Source organism: Periophthalmus magnuspinnatus, chromosome 4, assembly GCF_009829125.3.
Source record: "Periophthalmus magnuspinnatus isolate fPerMag1 chromosome 4, fPerMag1.2.pri, whole genome shotgun sequence".
Classification (NCBI taxonomy): domain Eukaryota; kingdom Metazoa; phylum Chordata; class Actinopteri; order Gobiiformes; family Gobiidae; genus Periophthalmus; species Periophthalmus magnuspinnatus.
The window spans coordinates 21,173,279-21,194,302 of NC_047129.1; the positions used below are offsets into that span (position 1 = coordinate 21,173,279).

The 21,024-nt window shown below is 41.9% G+C and overlaps 3 protein-coding genes across 3 annotated transcripts in view; 1 reads left to right on the forward strand and 2 right to left on the reverse strand.

The window, feature by feature from the left end:
* dnah10 (dynein axonemal heavy chain 10) overlaps window positions 1-11,125 on the reverse strand; it is a 90,052-nt gene extending 78,927 nt beyond the window's left edge. The window contains exons 1-10 of the mRNA XM_055221542.1: window positions 10,900-11,125; window positions 10,341-10,435; window positions 8,730-8,844; window positions 8,542-8,657; window positions 8,245-8,476; window positions 7,449-7,609; window positions 6,286-6,516; window positions 5,091-5,281; window positions 4,494-4,692; window positions 415-609 (exon numbers count right to left, since the gene is read on the reverse strand). Coding sequence (XP_055077517.1) covers window positions 415-609; window positions 4,494-4,692; window positions 5,091-5,281; window positions 6,286-6,516; window positions 7,449-7,609; window positions 8,245-8,476; window positions 8,542-8,657; window positions 8,730-8,844; window positions 10,341-10,435; window positions 10,900-11,125 — 1,761 coding nt within the window. The remainder of the gene's footprint in view (window positions 1-414; window positions 610-4,493; window positions 4,693-5,090; window positions 5,282-6,285; window positions 6,517-7,448; window positions 7,610-8,244; window positions 8,477-8,541; window positions 8,658-8,729; window positions 8,845-10,340; window positions 10,436-10,899) is intronic.
* The window catches only part of dohh (deoxyhypusine hydroxylase/monooxygenase), a 272,673-nt gene that overhangs the window by 238,073 nt on the left and 13,576 nt on the right, over window positions 1-21,024 (forward strand). The gene's annotated exons all lie outside the window — the stretch shown is intronic.
* Window positions 1-21,024, reverse strand: part of cherp (calcium homeostasis endoplasmic reticulum protein) — a 142,999-nt gene that overhangs the window by 114,651 nt on the left and 7,324 nt on the right. The window contains exons 11-20 of the mRNA XM_033965357.2: window positions 20,175-20,426; window positions 19,864-20,053; window positions 19,431-19,672; window positions 18,352-18,485; window positions 17,882-17,968; window positions 16,888-17,010; window positions 15,500-15,595; window positions 14,763-14,857; window positions 13,723-13,908; window positions 12,010-12,171 (exon numbers count right to left, since the gene is read on the reverse strand). Coding sequence (XP_033821248.1) covers window positions 12,134-12,171; window positions 13,723-13,908; window positions 14,763-14,857; window positions 15,500-15,595; window positions 16,888-17,010; window positions 17,882-17,968; window positions 18,352-18,485; window positions 19,431-19,672; window positions 19,864-20,053; window positions 20,175-20,426 — 1,443 coding nt within the window. The 3' untranslated portion in view covers window positions 12,010-12,133. The remainder of the gene's footprint in view (window positions 1-12,009; window positions 12,172-13,722; window positions 13,909-14,762; window positions 14,858-15,499; window positions 15,596-16,887; window positions 17,011-17,881; window positions 17,969-18,351; window positions 18,486-19,430; window positions 19,673-19,863; window positions 20,054-20,174; window positions 20,427-21,024) is intronic.

A 21,024-nucleotide genomic window follows, 5' to 3' on the forward strand; every position in this document is an offset into this window, starting at 1 on the left:
TTTCTTTTCAAGCTAATGTATGCTGTATTGTGTTATTACAGTTTCACACCTGCCATGTGAAGAACAGTCTAAACCTATCCTGGCGTCAGTGACTTACTGTGTAGAGGTGTTTAACTCCTGGAGTATAGAAACAGGGTTCTACAATGCCAGTATAATAATTATGGGCCATTGCAAACCGTTCAAAATGAACTAGTTCTGTTTTTCACTTTTTAGGTATGCTTTATGCCATACTGGGACATTATAGCAAAAGGAACAACATTTTTATGGAAACAATCAAGCCAAATAAGACTTCAGTTTGAGGAGATCACAGTAAGAACACATGTTTTTCTGTGCAATAAACCCAACGGAAAAAAAAAAAAAAAAGCTTTTATGATGGTCTATTTCTATCTAAAAAGTTACATAGTGTGGTCTCACCTTTACAGTGACATCAAACTCTTGCATGATAGTCTTCCAGCTGGTCATCTTGGAGATGCTGAAGGGGTCAAAGGTCAGGTCCTGCATAGGCAGCACCAGGCCGTCCACGCAGCTCAGAACTTCGTCAATCCGTTTGGGGTCTCCAGTCACGCTCTTCAACTCCAGACCAAAGATGTTGTAGAAGTCCTGTAAAACCTGCACATGGGTGTCATGCCCATTCATTAAGAAGGCATACTCCCCCCCCCCACACACACACACTTTTGAAAAGGTGCAGTATGCTTGTGATATTAAATACAGCTGATTATTTATCATGAGTCTGATTAGAGATAAATAACGGCTATGCAGCATTTTCTTGTTGTTTCATTCATGTTTTCCTGTCTGCAATATGACTAAATATTAGACCTATATTTAGGCTACTTGTCATGTAGGTTATTAGACAGAGAAGGGGACAGAACAGCAGCAGGCAGAGCAGAAGAATACATGCTTAAGATTGTGAGCCTACATGAAATTAATACATTTACAGTGGGGCAAAAAGGTATTTATTCAGCCACCAATTGTGTACGTTCTCCCACTTAAAAAGATGAGAGAGGTCTGTAATTTTCATCATAGGTACACTTCAACTATGAGAGACAAAATGAGAAAAAAAATCCAGAAAATCACATTGTCTGATTTTTAAAGAATTTATTTGCAAATTATGTTGTAAAATAAGTATTTGGTCAACAACTAAAGTTCATCTCAATACTTTGTTATATACCCTTTGTTGGCAATGACAGAGGTTAAATGTTTTCTGTAAGTCTCCACAAGGTTTTCACACTGTTGCTGGTAGTTTGGCCCTTTCCTCCATGCAGATCTCCTCTAGAGCAGTGGTCCCCAACCACCGGGCCGAGGTCCGGTACCGGTCCGTTACGCATTTGCTACCGGGCCACACAAAAACAGTAAATAATTTATCAGCGACCGTATGTTCTCCGACGTAACTTTCACCCGTCCCTCATGATGCGCTAATAAGCTTGTCCCTAGATATATAATGAAAATCCTGAGAGGAAATCGCCACAGAAATCAATTTGATGTAGTGGCAAGTATATTATCTGCTCTTGTCCTCCGCGATGACGTATCACGTATAACTCATTGGACACGTCGCCCAAAAGTAGAGCCACAATCGAGTGAAAATAAGCCAAAACAAAAGTCTTTGGAGAGCTTTTTAACAAAGGAGAAAAGGCAAATTGAGGAGCCAGAAGAGGAGCCTACAACCTCCAAGAAAAAGAAAGCTAAATTTAACAGACAATACCAGGAGTCCTACTTAAAATATGGGTTTGTCGCTACAGGTGACTCTCACGCGCAGAGTCCGCTCTGCGTAATATGTGGGGAAAAGCAAATGAGACCATGAAACCTTCGACACTGCTTTGGCACATTGAGACTAAGCACCCGGGATTAAAAGATAAGAGAGTTTAGACTTTTTTGAAAGAAACAAACATGAGCAAGAAGGAAAGAAGAAACAAGTGCAGGGCTCCCACTGATGCAGCAGTATGGTGAGTTGTATTTTTTATGCACTTTTGCATTTTTGCCATATTTATCTGCCACGCATAGAAGGCCAGTCTGTGAAAATAAAACCTACATTATTCCGGTCCGTGGTGCAAAAAAGGTTGGGGACCACTGCTCTAGAGCAGTGATGTTTTTGGGCTGTCGCTGGCCAACACAGATTTTCAACTACCTCTTAAGATTTTCTAGGTTTATTAGTTTATTTGAATAGGGACAATGCACATTAATCAACATTTCTGTAAATGCGCCAGTATTAGCTATACAGCTAGTTTCCAACTGCAGTCCCTATGGCAAGATGTAAAATGCCACCACACATAACTATGGGGTTGAGATCTGGAAAATGATAGACCCAGCCACGTTTCATCTTCAATGCCCTTGCTGATGGAAGGCGGTTTTCACTTAGAATTTCATGATACATCACCCCAGTCATTCTTTCCTTTAAATGGATCAGTGGTCCTGGTCCCTTTGTAGAAAAACAGCCCCAAAGCATGATGTTCCACCCCCATGCTTCACAGTAGGTATGGTGTTCTTTGGATGCAACTCAACAGGTTGTGTTTGGAGGAGAAAGAATGCTGAGTTTTTAGCAAAAAGTTCTACTTTGGTTTCATCTGACCATATAGCATTCTCCCAATCCTCTTTTGGATTATCCAAATGCTCTCTGGCAAACTTCAAATGGGCCTGGACATGTACTGGCTTAAGCAGGGGGACACGTCTGGCACTGCAGGATCTGAGTTCCTGGTGACGTAGCGTGTTACTGATGGTAGCCTTTGTTGCTTTGGTCCCAGCTCTCTGCAGGTCATTCACTAGGTCCCCCTGTGTGGTTCTGGGATTTTTATTCACCGTTCTTGTGATCATTTTGACCCCACAGGGTGAGATCTTGCGTGGAGCCTCAGATTGAGAGAGATTATCAGTGGTCTTGTATGTCTTCCATTTTATAGTAATTGCTCCCACAGTTGATTTCTTCACACCCAGCTGCTTACCTATTGCAGATTCAGTCTTCCCAGCCTGGTGCAGGTCTACAATTTTGTTTCTGGTGTCCTTTGACAGCTCTTTGGTCTTGGCCATAGTGGAGTTTGGAGTCTGACTGTTTGAAGTCGCTGACAGGTGTCTTTTATACTGATAATGAGTTCAAATAGATTCCATTAATACAGGTAATGAGTGGAGGACAGAGGAGTCTCTTAAAGAAGAACTTACGGGTCTGTGAGAGCCAGAAATCTTGCTTGTTTGTAGATGACCAAATACTTATTTTACCAAGGAATTTACCAGTTAATTCATAAAAAATCCTACAATGTGATTTCCTGGATTCCCTCCTCACATTCTGTCTCTCATAGTTGAAGTGAACCTATGATGAAAATTACAGGCCTCTCTCATCTTTTTAAATGGGAAAACTGGCACAATTGGTGGTTGACTAAATACTTTTTTTCCCCACAGTAGTTATCCTAAGTTATGAAAGAAATCACACTTAACATTCAGCTGTAAACTGTAAGTGACTGAAGCATCAGCAGTGTTATGTTTTATCATGAAGGTTCTTATTTTAAAGGTCCAGTATGTAAGTTTTCTGTTGGAGGGTCCCCACCAGCTCATCTCATGAAAATAATATCAAGAAGGTTTCATACCCTTCACCTACAAAGTTAGTGACCATGTAGTGAACAAGTTTTATCCTCTGTTTCGCTCAATGGGCTATCCATAGAAGTCTGCACAACTGTAGAATATGTGTTAAATGAAATTACTATATAGGAAAGAAGAAAGAATTATTTGGATGTAAACCAAAGTGACTTGTGCATGGTGGCTGCGTACTACTAGTTTTCTTGTTTTTTTACCAGGACACATTTGGTAGACAGTCAATGCGTCTCCAATGCGTCTCCAGAACTGCACACATGGTGGTCATATAGCAAGAAGGTTCAGGGTTTCTATGCAGAGGTGGGATTCTTCTGTGTCTGAGTGGAACATTAGGTCAAATCCAACACCTAAGGTAGTCCTGACCAAGACTAGCTCAAGATCTGGAGATGGTCCCTGAGTGCTGTACGGCAGTATCTCAGGTTGTCCAGCTGTGTCTGCTCTTACTCACCTGCCCCTCCCCTACCTGCTACACCTGACTGCTCCTCACTGGTAAGAAGTCATCAGTATAACCAGTGACTGAATAATGCATAGGGAGGAGGTATTAATCTAGAGGGACCACATAAGATGTGGATCATTCATTATCATACTGAAGGGGGCATGGACAGGAAATTAGAACATTGGTCCCTAATGGTCATGCAGAAAGGTGCACAAAAATCTCCCCTGAGAGTTGTTATTGTTTGAATTTTCGTGCACCTTTAATTGTAGCTCAACTGTAGTTTTAGTAAAGATTGAATATTTGACATTATACCAACGTGTCAAGAGGATGTTGAGAGGAAACCATTACCAAGCAATCAATGTCAACTGAATAGGCAAATTTTCACATTTCACAAAACGTGTCAGAACGTGTTGGCCATTGTTGTCATTGCACTCTGATCAATTCAAGGATGACTTTTTAGTGTGCTCTAGTGCAGTGGTTGTGGCACCTGGAGGACGTTGTACAGGTCCTGACAAACAGAGGCCATGTAGTCTGTGTGCTCAAACAGTCTCTTCCTGTCGAATTCCCAGCGTCGCACTCGGCCAAGATCCTCGATGTCCGCACGCATCTCGAAGTATGAGCGCTTCCATTGGTCCAGCACCTGCTTCGCATCCCACACCAGTGCCATGGCGATGTCTCTCCTCTGCCTGGGAGGATCACAGCAATGATGAGGGTTATGGCTTTTAGTAATGTAGCTCTATTTACAACGTAGGTCTTAAAGCCTTAAAGTTACCATAGAAGCAGAGGGTTTTAGTTACCTCTTAAAACAATGCAAGCTCCTATGTGTCCAGGCCATTTTATTTTGAATCAGGGCTACAAGATTAATTGCAACTGAATCAAAATTTGAAATTTGAACGGACTGAATTAGCAAATCACAAAGGCTGCAATTTTTGAAGTACCATGAAAATAAACAAACCATCTATACAAACATGTGCTGAAGTGTGATTCTTATATTAGTTTGTCATATTTCAATCTTTTTGTCAATTCTTCTGGACATGTTTAAAATTAAAAAAAGACTGTTTGCACTAGACCAAGGCGCACACACGTGAAAAGCTGCTGCACGCGCACAGTCTGGCGCACGCGCTCACACAGCTGCCAGGCGATGCGCTCCATCAGAGGCACCATGCGCTCGCTTGTATTGTAGTGACAGGAAATGATCCACACGGTGCCCAGACTGCTCATCAGAGGGGGCAGAGTCTCCAGCACCACAGCCAGGCTCTTCCCCGTAGCCAGGTTCTATCACATCATAAGAATACATTACACTTTTCATAATACTCTCACACTTCAAGACAGACAAAAATACATTATGAAACAGCAACACAGCTCCACACACTGAGCATTGACATGTCTTTCCTTTTTCACTAATTAATACAAAAAACAAATTGGCCTGAGATGCCGTGGGAGGAATATAGAATATATAGAGAGCATCATCTGGATTAGGGTTGAAATGATTAACCGAACTGTGATGAAGTCAACCCCAAAAAATATTGTTAGTGATATTTTGGTCATCGTAATCGTTGTCTGGACAGTGTACTAGGGTTGCCAAAAGTATCCAAAATCACATTTTGACACTAAACGTATTGAATAATGTATTGAAACAAGATACTCTGATACTAGATACTTTGAGTAGGTATTTTGATATTAAAAAAATCACATTCACTGGAAGAAATGAACCTTTCCTGAATAGCTTTAGAATGATCTTGAGCTGTATCAGAACAAGTAAAAGACTACATACACTAGTATAAGCCATGGACCATGATGGAACCTACCTGACAATTGAGGGTTTAAAGCGATATAAGGCCACATGGTAATATAAAGGAAAGTACTATGAAATTAACATTCTATTGTCTAAATAAAGAGTGTTTTTATTATCATTTTGATATCAGAATCAGTATCCGTGTAAACCCTCAGTCGTCCAGGTCTGATCCATAGTAAAAGCCTTTTACTATCAGAATCGGTATTGAGTATCGAGCCTATTCCTTAGTATCAAAATTGAGTTTGACATTTTAGTATCAAAACAATTTGACGACACTATAGTGTACAAAAGAAATAATAGTTTGACTAAATGATTATTCTAAACATTATTTGAGGACTAGTCTACTACTAAAACAATCATTAGTTGCAACCCTACAATAGTACATGCAACAACATTAGTTGCAGCTCTAGTCTGGATCCCAGGCTAACATGTACTGCAGAAAGAGGAATAAATCAACCCTTTGACGGACATCCAGCAGACTGACCATAAAGTGTCTCTCCAGCGTGCTCACAAAGCAGAGGTTCTCATCTGCCTCCACCCGATACTTGTGCAGCTCGGCCAAGGTGGCCTCTAGGGTGCGCATGGTCCCACTCTGAGAACAGCCCATCACATCAAGGACCCTCCTCACAGCCGGCTGTTTCACCTGCTCACTCAGCGCGCTCAGGATAGACGCGCGCTCCTGCCAGAAGACAATCTCCGCTAAGGGCCCAGGAGCCTGTAAACAAGGAGCAGGATTTCTAAAATCAACTTTCTGGAGTTTTCTAGCATATTACAATGCATTAAAACATGCCTGAATTGATTTTATATGTCATCCGTGCATGTTTGAGTAATCTAACAATCTCTCCTGGGCACTACTCAAGTCCTCCAGCATGATCCTGTACAATGCTCAGCCCACAAGTCTACATTACCCATTAAATCTGTCAATTGGACAAAACATTGTAGGAGTGAATATGTTCCTAATGAGAGATTTCACAACTATAACTATCTGTAACTCCTTCCTCAGACCCAAAGCAAAATAAAGAAAACAATATGGCTAGCCAGGATGCTAATAGGTGTGAAATCAGTCATTAGGAGCTTCAATGACTGTGCTAAGTAGGACTCAGGCACAGTGCACATTTAGGGTAGCACAATAGACCTAGCCTACAAACAGAAAGTCTAAACAATAGGTGTTTAATTTCAGTGTAGTTAGCTCCTCCCTTTAGATAGATATAAGGCAATGTCCACTAATAATCTGACCAGAACAGAAGAAGCGACTTGGATACACAGTGAAACGCCTTCACTCCTACGTTTTGTCCAGTTGACAGATTTTATATTTTTCTTTTGCTAAAATAATAAAATGTGGTGATAATAATAAGATGATGATCTAAATGTTATGTGTTTACAATTCATACCCCATAGAAGTGTAATAGCCCATAACAACTGACTTATATGCAATGATTGGTTGTTTCAGATTCTATAACAGATGGGGGGCACAAGAGCATTTGCAAGAGAGCAACAGAGATTCAGGCAGAGCAGTGTCCACAGTTAGCATCACACCCCCAGGGAATGTTGATGACATCAACTGCAAAGTATCAATAGTTTAATATACCCAATAAAAATATGATATTTTAGTGAACTAAAAATGATGACAGTGCAGTGCAGTGGAACCTGTGGCTTCTTGCTCTGCTGCTCCTCGATCACCACAGTGATTTGAGTTTGCCAGTTCATCAGACACTGCTCCAGCTCGTCCAGCAGCTCAGTGTTACACAACAGCGCCTCCGTGTCCTGATCCAGGTCCAGGTCAGGCACATGCAGCTTCTGCATCTCATCTACACAGCAGAGATAATGAGTGAGAAATGAGACACTTCAGAGACATAGTGTATCTGTTTACTTAAAGGGGAAATATATGTCAAATCCACTTTTGTGAGCTTTTAAACATGTTATACCAGTGTTCCCTCATTATTAGTTTACTCAAAGTTGGGTTTTGATTGATTTGTCTTTAAGTAATACTGTATGTATCTTGCATCCAAAACTTGAGTGCTCTGAAAAATTGCTATTTTCACCTATCTACTTCACTGTATTGACTCTGGGTCACACATGTAGTGTTCAATTGAATGGCAATTGAACATAGCCATTTCTGAAAAATTAAACACGTCTTGAAGCCTACTGCTTGTTATGGTGGAAAAACTCTTATGAAGAGGTGGGGTCTCTCATCTCTGCAGTTTTGAACTGTAATTCAAAAAGTTGAGCACTGAAGTGTAGCTGACAGAACTAAGATACAGATTTATGTTAGCATTAATGCTATGGTCATGAAGTCTTTTGTTGGGCACCAGTTATATCCTCAGTTATTGTCAATGTAAATATCCTCTTTCTTATATTGTAATATACATTTTAAGCCATATTGCCCTTTCTTACCTACCATCACCACACTATTGTTCTACTACAGAGCATCCTAAAGACAAACCTTGAATCTGCAGTTGATGGAGGTTGGTGTTGACCAGTCCTAAGAACTTTTGGAGGCGGTGAAGCAGCTCATCGCGTTCCAAAAGCTGCTCAGGTATGCTCTGAGAAGTCTTATGATCTGACCCCTCTGGCCCCTCTGCTCCCTCTACCTGGATCTCCAAACCCGGAGCCTCTGCTCTCAGCTCCTCCCCAGCAGCACACCTCTGCTGCCAAGCCAGAGATGGCAGGAACACCTGGGGACACATCCATGCTTAAACACCACCACAGACTGTGCTAGAGCAGGCTTCAGACTACACACATGTGTGAGCTTGTCCCTCAACATGACCAGAGGAGGTCTGTTCATCAGGCCCATTTCAAAGAGTGTGGGCAGCACTGTGCAGGCTTCCTCCATGTCTCGAGGCTCCACCACTATTTCTGAACACAACACACAAGGAGTAACTTAAAATACCTGTCCTGGCAGCACAGTTTATGTTGAAAAGATCTCACCATTTGTAGTGCGTAAGAAGTAGAAAGTTCGGAGTGTGTTCGGACTGTAGTTTGGGGGAAAGTGGTCTATGTCCAGCTGCAGCTCCGTGTGGTAGACCACCTGCAGCTCCGTTCTCTGAAACGCATCAGAGACAAGAGCTGATCCTGTGTCACAACACTATAGGAGCCGGCACATTCTATGTCTATAGAGGTAGTTTACTGCTTGGTCCTGGTAATGAACAAAACATTTTATGGATCCTGTGATCCACGTGAACACCGGTTCTCCTGTTAAGGTGTTAAATATGAAAGGTGAGTGTGATTAAATGAAAAACTGCAGCTGGCTAATGCTAGCTTGTGAATTTGATGACATGATGGCCAAGTTGTTAATGTTATAATATGGTGTTTTGTTGATTATCCAATCAGAAAGCAGAATGAGCGTCACATAAGTCTTTCGTTTAGGTTGCCAGTTTCAATGCTGAAATCCAGTTGGTTTGAACTGTTGAACTGTTTGGGCTGTAATTGCATAAACATGTTTCTATGAAGTGGTTTTTGACCAATGTTCTGGTTTATAATGAACAAACTGTCAAATAATGATCTACAGATACACTATAGTTTCATATGATCCTCTGCCTGTGGAGACTCTGCAGAAGCTAAAAACACTAGTCATGACAAAGGCAGGATTTGTGGAGTAGAAGCATAAGATGAGCTGACAGAGCTAACTAAGATACAAATTTACGTATGCAAGTTAGCACTAATGCTATGGTCATGAAGTCTTTTGTCAAGCTCCAGTTATATCCTCAGTTATTGTTAATGCAAATTCCTTACCTACCATTACCATACCAAGATTTGATCTGTTGTTCTACTACAGAGCATCCCAAAGACAAACCTTGAAATTGCAGTTGATGGAGGTTGGTGTTGACCACTACTAAGAACTTTTGGAGGCCAGGGAGTAGCTCATCGTGCTCCAAAAGCTGCTCAAGTATCCTCTGAAAAGTCTTATGATCTGGCCCGTGTGGCCCCTCTACCTGGATGTCCATATCCGGGGCCTATGCTCTCAGCTCCTCCCCAGCAGGCAAGAGCTAATCAGTGCCTCTGCTACTGCAGTGTACGTTGTCCATATAATGAGAATGAGCAAAACTTGTATGTGTCCTCTAACATCAGGTTAAAGCACTGGCAACCCTGGTTCAGTTGTGACTGTAAAACCTTTTTGAAAACAGACTACATACAATTCCTTTAAACTGCTGCACACTATGATAAATAGTGAATTTCTTCATATTGATTGTTTTGAATTTGTGTTTAGATTTGATCTGGTCTGATCTCAAACAAACATAAATATCTTATCTCAAACAAACATACATGTGTGTCAATAGGAATTTCCTGAGCATAAACCATACACTTCAGTGCCAAAAATAGTCAGATTTCTTCCTCCAAAGTCTTATGTCTGCTCCAAACCATATATGCTGTAGACCTCTGCATAAAAAACACCCAAGTTGGTCATAGAAATCATTGAATCTCCAACTTGATTAAAATGTGATTAAAGGCGCAAGTCTACTTAAAAGTCACTCCATCTCTGGTTGTCTGCCCTTGTTTGGTCCCTTACAGATGCTCAGAGCAGAAATGTGGCTTTCTTACATAGCTGAGGACAGGGTCGGCCTCACTCTCCTCTTGCTCCTCAGTCTCCGAACCATCAGCATCCTTCTGCTCGGTCTGCTCAGCTTCCTCTGAAACTACACAAGCAGCACACATACACACAAATGGTTTGCCATAGCACACTGAGCAAGACAATGTACAAGTAATAAAACATATCTGCCCTCACATCCATCTATATATCTGTGCCAGACACCCTGCTATTATATTCCATAAGCTGCATGTTCGACAGCTACTATTAGCAGGCTAGCCTTGCATATCTTGGGCAGTCTATACCATGGATCTATTGACATAACAGCATAGGGTATTACTAATTTAGAGCTGTCTCGAGTTGGATTAGTGGCCACCCATTGGTACTACAGTGAAAAAATCCCTCCTGCCCAGAAAGGATTTTTCTCTTAGAGCGCAATGTAATCACAAACTGCTCATGTTCGGCTGACAGCCAGGGCACCTACAACTTTCACAAAGGTGTAATTTTGTGACATTTTTTTTAAACCTATTTTCAGATAATAAACTTTTTCTCAGATGGGAAACTTTTTCTCACCGATGGGAATCCGGACTTCCACCTCCTCCTCCCGCACACTCTTGAAAAATAGCAGACATGAGGGTGTCTGCTCCTCGGTCACGCGGTTGAGGAAACGGCTGACTGTCCGCTGCGGCTCCCCGTCGTCTAGCTGCATGAGCCGGTCGAAGCTGTTGGGTCTGCCGGGCAGGTGGAAGCAGGTGCACACGCAGCGGCGGATCCACTCGATGCGGAGATCATCGTACATGGCCCCGGCTGATCTACACAACTCTGTACCGAAGTAAGAAGCAGTTTTTTTTTTCTTTCGACTTTCCGTTAGTTTCCTGTGCAAGAAAGTACCTCAGTCTGTTGGCCGTCACCATAGTAACGGAGCAGCGCGAGCCGTCTCCGTGGCAACCCTGAAACGACAGGAATAGGCACGTCCCCATAGCACCACCCTGTCCCGGGACATGCCGAAACATTTTGCGGGCGTAACATTTTGGACAGGCAGTGAGTCTAAGTGCAAACTTTGCCATTATGACCTTAAATCTTATATGTGGTGTAAGAGTGTTGGTGGGGGGGATTGCGCAGAGAGGCAGCCTCTCTTCGGTGTATTGCAAGGCAGCTATGACTACACTAACAGTTTCTCATCACGAGGTCTGGACTGAATGAATAACGCATTGCAAAATGTCCAATAAGCTGCATGTTGCAGTTGCATGTAAAGTAGTCGAGTAACTTTTTTAGATGCAACATGTATTAGCTGTTAATTATCAGACAGAAGACAAGTTCTAAACTAGTGTAATAACACACAATAAACACAAATTGTCTAATCTCTTAATATTACACTTCCATTAATATTAAATAACCATTGAAATAATCTAAAGTAGAGCAACTGAATTTATGAACTGCACCATGTTTGCAATTAAACCTCCTTCCCATCATGTGTTACAATCTGTGTATAGTTATCCATTATTTCCATAAAGAATTTTCACTATGAATCAGGTCAGTTAGAATGTGTTCAGTTGTGACAGTATTAATGAACAGGAGACATATGCTGTAAACACTCCCAATCGCTCATGCAGCCTTAAAAATCAACCATGAGAAAAGAGAAGCACTATGACAAAAAGAGAAGTACAGCCAGAAGGCACTCACAGACTTTATTTATGTTGGATGGTGACAATATGAAGCATTATTCAGAAACAAGTATATCTAAAACTTATTACAGTAAAAAAAAAATACAAAGACAAAAGGACTTCAACAAAATGTGGGGATGTCATCAGTCTGTGGGTGGAGCCTCTGGGGGTTCTCGATTCACTGCAAAAGAAAAAAAAAAAAAAATTATGACACACGAGTGGTAGGTAAATACAATTATATTTTCTTGTTTTAATAGCTTGTTTGAGAATTTTGGACCATTCTAACAATGTGTAAAATTAACTACAAAAAAAAAAAAAAAAATTCTATTCAAAGAAATCCCTGGTAGGGAAACACTGAATTACCCATTTCAAAAACAGAATTATGTATTATGTAATATGAATTTGCTACAAAAAAAACTTTGCGAAGTGTTCCTAATAGTTATTATTTGGCATTAGTTGTCATAAACCGCCACCTGACTGATGTAAAACTATGGGAAATATTTACTACAAGTACTATCCCACCAAACCAAAGGAAGTGCTAACTGGAAAAACATAAAAACTTTTCATATGGTATGGTATTCAGGTATTACACCTCTATGGTGTTTTTCACTGTTAATAAAACATATTTCGATCACCATGTTACCTTTTAATATTATGAAATTGCTATATTTGCAGAAAACAACAAATTAACACTTGCTATACAGCACTGTTACAACACGATCAGCATATATCCCGCTCATGAAAAGACTGCATATTGCATCAGGTTTGAGAAGTTGTAGTGTATTTCATGTAAATAAATCCCAATAAATCCCTCCAGAAACTGCAGCTCCTTCAGAACTCTGCAGCCCGCGTCATAACACGGACCCCCACTATCCACCACATCACCCCCGTCCTACAACAACTCCACTGGCTCCCCATAAAACAGAGAATTAACTTCAAAATACTAATTACCACCTTCAAAGCAATACACAACCTAGCCCCTTCATACATATCTGACCTCCTCCACATTCCTGCTCCTCCCCGCACTCTCCAGCTCACTGTACCCTCTGCCCGACTTGTGACCATGAGGGACAGGGCTTTCAGTCGCTCTGCCCCCCAGCTCTGGAACTCTCTCCCTCCTGATCTCCGCAACTTAGACTCTCTTCCACTTTTCAAATCCAGACTCAAAACTCACCTGTTTAGAGTGTCCTACCTCTCGTAACCAATCACACATCTTTTATCAATCAGTTTTTTTGTCATGTTTTATTGTATTTGTATGTTTTTATCTAATTTTTATCTTATTCAGTGTCCTTGGGTGTTTTTAAAGGTGCTTATAAATAAAATGCATTATTATTTTTATTTTTATTTTTATGTTCATGTGAGTTTGGGTGACATAGGCTTGTGGGCTAAGCCTTGAACAGGATTGTACTGCTAACCACAAGCAAGCCAACCAGAGATTGCTAGATTACTCAAACATGCATGGATGACATAATACCTCTTCAGGGATGATTTTGATGAGGTAACAACATTATAACATGGTAGAACGTTCCAAAAAAATCTATTTTGCATAATTAAGCCTGCCAAGGTGAGTTTCTGTATTTGCTGAATTAAATAATGGGCACCAATACAGAATTGGTAGTTTCAACATTTAGATTCAGTATGTAAGTAGATTTCCTTTTGGATACTAGAATATAGTATTGACATCCTCCACTCCAACACAGAACCTGGGACTAGAATTAATCAGAGCTGGCACCTTCTTCTCGGGCCTTCATGCGGGCCACAAAGTTGTAGCTCTTGTTCCTCCTGTAGTTCTCGTAAGGGTCATCCAGGGACACGCCCACACCCTTGTATTGGTCCCACTTGTCACGCACGTCTCCTCCCTTGATGGGGTCCTGGATGCCCTGCTCTTTGGCTCCCAGCCCCCCGGAGCCGCTCCAGCCTACAGCACACAACAACATAACATGTGAGTCAGTTACAATTCTCCACTGTTAAGACCACAGCAGGAACAAAGAGGGATCATTGTCTGGGCTTGGGATTTATTATTCAGGCTCAAGAAATCCAGTCCCAACCATTATGAAGTATTTAACTATATGCACTTGGCACATTTTTAAGGCAGATGCCCTTCCTATTGACGCCAACCTAGTTACAGTGACAGGATGACTGAGAAAATCTTAAAGTCATTATGCCCAAATACATCTTCAGTATTCATTTAAGTACATGCACTATGTAACTTCTCTGGTGGAGGATCTGCCACCTGCTTGTTTCCATGTAGTTATTTGCTTTGCCTAAAATGTTCCACAGTATGGTTTTATATCCATCCCTATGGACACAAGCATGTTATGTCACCAGTTATAGTTAGTGACAGATCTCCCTCCTGGATGCCTCCCTGGGGTGGTGTTTCGGGCATGTCCCACTGGGTGGAGGCCCCAGAGAAGACCCAGGACATGCTGGAGGGACTATGCTAGGTCTCTCGGCTGGCCAGGGAATGCCTCGGGATCCCCTAAGGAAGACCTGAAAGAAGTATGTGTGGAGAGGGAAGTCTGGGCATCCCTGCTTAAACTGCTGTCTCTGTGACCTGGTACCGGCTAAAGTGAAAGAAATTTGATGGATATTTTTTCATGCTTTTAAGTTATTTTTTAGTAATTAAAACACCTGCAACTGAAAAAAAAGCCAGGTAGATATGTTTAATGCCTTACCATTGTACTCACAGCAAAGCAATGTCTCCATGGAGACAAGCAGGTGGCGACAAGCTAAAAGCAGTGAGGAAAGGCCAAAATGAATGGAGAAACATACCCATTTTCATTAGCAGCTGGTGGCCCTTGTTTTCCTCTCCGAGCCTTGAGTCTACAGCCAGTTTGGGGGGCAGGCCTCCCAGAGAGGGCACGGGGCTATGGACATGGGACAGAAAGGATGGGCCCGGAGGAACAAAGAAGAGACAGGGGTATAAAGGACAGAGATAAGGGACAGAAGACAGAAAGATTATATAGAGGACAGAGAGAAGGGACACAGGATAGTTAGTACATACTGTTGGGTCCAAAAGGTGGTTAGAGTAAATGCAAAATGGATAAGTATTCTAATTACATTTTTACGCTGGATTTATACTGACTGCAAGGCGGGGCCGGTACATACTTTGAGCGGTAGATTGCCTGTTACACCAGCCACGACAACTGTGGTGCGTATTTGACCAAAGCAACACAGTTTCAAATGGATTCACGCAATAACACACATTTAATGACCTGAAAACTGCATCAGACTGCTGTGGTATCCTGGAAAAATAGACTTCTTACAGATTCTTTCCGCAGCCCTGCACCTTGCCCGGACCCGTACTCGCATGCCAAGGTCAGTGTGGCAGGACGTATAGATTTCAATGACTGTCTAAATCTTGTGGGACCAGCGTGAGTCCCAAATCGCACTGCACTGGCAGTCAGTTGTACATATATAAAATAATTCAAATAAAAGCAAAAAATATATTTGGAGAAAGAACTACTGAAACATGATTAAACTAGTTTAAAGTGAGGAGTGGGTCTTACGGTGGTGACTTGGCAGTTCCTCTGCGTTTCGCGGGGGACCGTGAGCGAGACCTGGATCCAGACCGAGACCGGGATGATCTTGACCTGCTCTGGGACCTAAGGCACAAGGAAGGAACATTCACCATATTGAGAACAGCCTGGAAGTGTGAGTGTGGAGGGAAGAGTGCAGGAGAGTGTGGTGCAGTGGGTGCTGTGGACGTACACTTGAGACTAGAAGTTTACATACACTATAAAAAGACACGCAGGCTTTTTTTTCTGACGTGAAATCAGACTAAACTTTCCCTGTTTTAGGTGAATTAGGATTACCAAAATTTATTCTATTTGCTAAATGTCAAAATAATGGGAGATTGGATTTTTTTGACAATTTTTCATTACTTTACGCACATTTCATTAGTATTTAGTATCATTACCTTTAAACCGTGTGACTTGGGTCATTCATGCCAAGTTTGCTGCCTTGTTTGCACATGCCTTTTCAAGTCCGCCCATTAATTTTCAATAGGATTGAGATCAGGGCTTTATGATGGCCACTCCAAAACACTGACTTTGTTATCCTTAAGCCACTTTGACCTGAAGCCTACTGCCAAACTGGTTACACTGTCCATTTGGAAGACCCATTTGCTCCCAAACTCTAGCTTCCTGGCTGATGTCAGTGTCCATTTGCAAATCTGTAATATGGCTTTTTTACGGTTCTTTTGGAGTAATGGCTTCTTCCTGACAGAGTGACTTTTCAGCCCATATCGGGACAGTACTCATTTCACTGTGGATAATGACACACTCTTACTAGCTTGATTGTTTGAACAGATAAATGTGGCACCTTCAGGCATCTGAAAATTGCACCCAAGGATGAACCATACTTGTGCAAGTCCAATTCTCTTCCTGATATCTTGGCTGATTTGTTTTGACTTTCCAACGATGTTACACAAAGAAACAGTGTGTTTCAGGTGTGTCTTCAAATGCATCCACAGGTGTGTCTCTAATGAACTCAAATGTCAATAAACCAGAGGCTTCCAAAGACATGACATCATCTGGGTTTCAGTCATAGCAATCTTGAAAAAAAGTAAGGAAAAATTGTCTTAAAAAATCCTTCTCTCATTATTCTGGAATTTAGCAAATAGAAATAATTTTGGTAATCCCAATTGACCTAAACAGGAAAAGTTTAAACTTTAGTTTGATTTCATGTCAAACAGTGAGGGAAAAAAGCATACGTATCTTTTTATATAGTGTATGTATACTTCTGGGCACGTTAGTAGAGGGCAGAGTGTGGGTGCTGTGGGTGCATGAGTGGAGAGCAGAATGTGGGTGCTGTGGGTGCGTCAGTGGTTGGCAGTGTGTGGATGCTATGGCTGCATCAGTCGAGGGTAGAGTGTAGGTGGGGGGCCGGTACAGACCTGGAGCGGGAGGAGGAGCGGCTCCTGGAGGACCTGGACCTGGAGCGAGATGACTTGGAAGAGTGCGAGCTGGAGCGAGAGGAAGACCTGCCTCTGCTGCGGGATCGGCTATCCCCACGACCACTGCACAATTATACATCAAGACATCAAGTGAGTTTGTCAAGTCAACCACCACCACAAACACAGTCATCAAATGAGTGTGGAAGTCAACTAGGCCCACCACGATAACACATTTTCATGTGCGATATTTTGTTGAAGTAAATATAGAAGATAAATTATACTATTGAAACCAAACCATAAAGCACAATTATCCCCCAGAAAGTATTCTAAATGTAAAATATTGTTAAAAAATATGACCTGCAATATATGCATAACAGAATGCAACAACTAGCATAACTACGATAAATGACTTGCCATTAAGTAATTTTATGGACAAATTCAGTTTTCCGTCTCATTCTACTCTCCAGACCTTACTGCATGGGTAGGCATTACCGGCTCCGTCCTTTGTCAGTGAAAGATTTTTATAGTCAAAAAACACTTTGTGCTCAAGTCATCTTCTTGACTTAGCGCTTTGTGTGCCATAGAAACACACTGTGGACCCCACAAAAACTGTTTCTGCTGTCCTAAGGTGGAATATGGGGTTTTATTGTCAGTTTTATGGAGGTTGACACCCCCAAAGGAAACAACTTCAAGTGCAAAACCGCTTAAGTCATGGTCAATACAGCACACAAATCATAATTTTTTTCTGTTATATAATAGGGCTGTGTGTTTTTAACCATACATACTTGTTGACAACCCTAATAGAAGTCATCAACAAAAATATTCAACCATTTTAAAAAAGTTTCCATTTTCCATAACATATTAAAAAATGACTTTATGCAATGCAATTATGCAATTATGCTATGAAGCTAACGATTTCTAGACTTTACAAAAGACATTCATTCCCAAAGTCATTTCATAAAAGAACACCATGTAAGAGGTTATCTGCACTGGCCTGTTGTGTTTTTCCTGCTCCTTCTTCCTTCGTGCCCTCATCTTGGCTCTGAAGAACTCGTACAGGCCGTTCTGCTCCCAGCCCTCACTGGAGAAACACACAAGACACAAAGTTATTCACATGGCAACAGGTGTGCTGGTAGATGTATAAAATAAAATAAAATGTGTTGTACTATTGGGGATTTGAACAAAGATGTGTCTCTATGGTAAAAAAAAACAAAAAACAAGGCAATAATAAGTTACCAGATTTATGGGTAAAATACATGATGACATTCTATAATACAGCAACGAGTAGCTGTCACTGTTGAGGGAGACAAGTGTAGAAAGAAACTATATGCTCCATTTCATACCTACTGAAAGCACTGAATGACTCCTTTGCATTGGGAATCCGGGATTCATACAACAACAGTTACATTTGTAACTTTCGATTTGATTCATATTTAAAACATTCTCTTAAACTGATGAGTGCACCTGTTCCGTGGGCGGTCGTGAGACGGGGGGCTGTAGAATGCCTCCACTGCAGCCAGCAGGCGGTCGCTGGGAGGCATAGGAGGGGGCAGCCTGATGTCTTTGGGGTCCAGAGGTTTGTAGTCAGAGTCTTCCAGCTGAGCACACACAAACTTAGTTGTATAACATGTCCATTTCTTATTTACCTTATTTTATTAAATTTTTGTCATAGTTAGGGCCCGAGTGCGAATGTGCAATGAGGGCAAGTCATTATTTTAATGATCTGAACATAATGATATGCAACTTAAACAACTGTCTCTAAAAATAGCTCTCCAGTGCTCCTTGCACAGTTGTAATGGGGCAGAAAATTTTAAATTTCATACACTAATGAAATTTGGTATGCACACTCTTCATGTGACCTTGAGCAAACTACGGGGACCACTGCGGGGACCACTACGGGGACCACTGCGGGGACCAAACCCTAACAGTGATGTGAAGGCAGCCATTTTGAATCTAATTACACAGAAAATCTAGCACTCATAACTTTGACACTAATACAAGTTATGCTAGGGTTTTTAACCAACAAAATCCAAACTGAGGCAGCATCATCAGGACATATCTGGGATCAAAAGTTGTTAAAATTATTTACATAAGTCTCAGGGTGTGGACATGATGAGCAATTAATCAAAAGGCCATTTTGAAAACTTAACAATTTCTGTAACTTTTGCAAATATCGTCCGATTCAGAGAAACCCAATGTAGCATTTGTTTTTTGATGACTAGAACAAAATGATATGTGGATTAAAATTCTATCTTCAAAAATGTCTTTCCAGCGCCCCTTCAAAGTTACAATGGGCCGTAAGCATTTATCTTCAACACTATGGTTGATATGCAGCTCTCCCACTGTGGCGTGGCATTGGTTGCAAGGGCCCTTTATCACTACTTGCAGTTTTAATTTATACTTTTATTCTTGGTTCAATGTTGCACCATAATGACAAAGCAAGTTAGTTTGTAAATTTTTCTGACTCACAATGGCAATAAAACTTATTCTGATTCTAGTTTAACACAGCTGTTCTAAAGCTGTCTTCAGTAGGAGCCACTCACCTTGACCAGAGGGGCCATGAGTCCGGCGGGCAGATCGAAATACGGCACATTTGGGACCAAACTGGGGTCGTCCTGGATCAGGGGCTGTCGGTGGCGCACGTGTGGGGAGTGACCGTTGAAACCATGGGGAGGGGGGCCAAAGTCTGGGTGCTGGCTGCCACCCCAAGGAGGGCGTTCACCTCCCATACCGCCAGGAGGCATTCTTTGATTGGGATGGTGGTGTGGGGGTGGTCCTGGCATGTCTGCAGTTAAATACACATTTAAAGATAAAATTAGGGCTGTGTATAGATTCAAACATATATCAGCACTTTTTACAAAGTCTTGGTCGTGGTACTGCCCGAGTAACATTTTAATTGGTCAATGAGCCTTTGGCACTGTTTTATCAATGTTCACCCTGGATTTAAAAGTATATCCTTAAGTAATAGGGGCTCACCTCCAGGGAACTCTTGGGGGTAGTCAAAGCGTGGCGGGGGGTACGGGGGCCGGTCATATGGGTGTCTTGGAGGAAACTCGTCCTGCATGAAACGAGGGGGGAACCGGCCGAAGTTGTGTGGAGGAGGGGGCTGGTTAAAGGGAGGGGGTTGCTGGTGTGGAGGAAACGGCCCTCTGAAGTGTGGGGGTCTCTGTAAAGGCAAGTTACATGCACATATCGTACAATTATCATTTGCATATATGCTTGCAGATGTAACAACAAAATATTTTGTGCTAGTGTTAAGGTGACTGGGAGAAACCCTGATGTCTTACCTGCATCCGTGGAGGGAAGGGGGGTTCCCGCTGACCCCATGGAGGCTGTTCAGACTGATTGCCCCAGTTACTGGGTGGGTCAAACGAATTCCATGCTGGAGTACCTGACTCAGATCCCCCAGGGCCATTCCAGGGACTACCATCTCTGGGGGGGCCCCCGCTCCAGCTGCCGGGGTCCCTCTGCTCATTCCACATGCCCTCATGGGTGCTCCAGGGCAGGCAGGGAGGCGGCTGGTTGGGGTCGAAAGGGGGCTGCAGAGACACAGGCATGGTTAGACTGTGAGCACTGACTAACGCCTCAGCAATAGCACTGGGGGTGACACAATTCATGTGTCACTGAGGAAGACACTTATCATTACTAGCATCAAGCAGATGTATGTCTATTCATGTACCAGGACTCACTGCAAATCTGATTTTACAGATTTTTGTATTTTCCATCAGCAGCGCTCCCCATACTGGGATCTGGTATTAGCATGCCATCTACTGGCACCAGAGAAATTACCATAGGAAAAAAGGTAAAGCTAGCTACCAAGGAATGTAAAGAGACAGTTGTAATGCATGCAGTATGATGGCAGAAAGGCTTAGAACAAGTAAAAATCTGGCCAAAGTTCAAAGCAAGTGTTTTCTAAGGTCACTGAGGATCTCGTAAACAGAATTAATAGAATTCATATTATGTATTCTTTAAAAAATTCAGGTCACAGTAAATTTTTAATCTAATCTACATTCATTCATGAGTGAAATCTGAAATATTAACAGCTGAGCTGATCCCATGTATTCCAGAACATACTTAGAGACATTGTGACCAAGATATGTGATATGCTAATTGCTAACATATCAATTTTGATTTTAT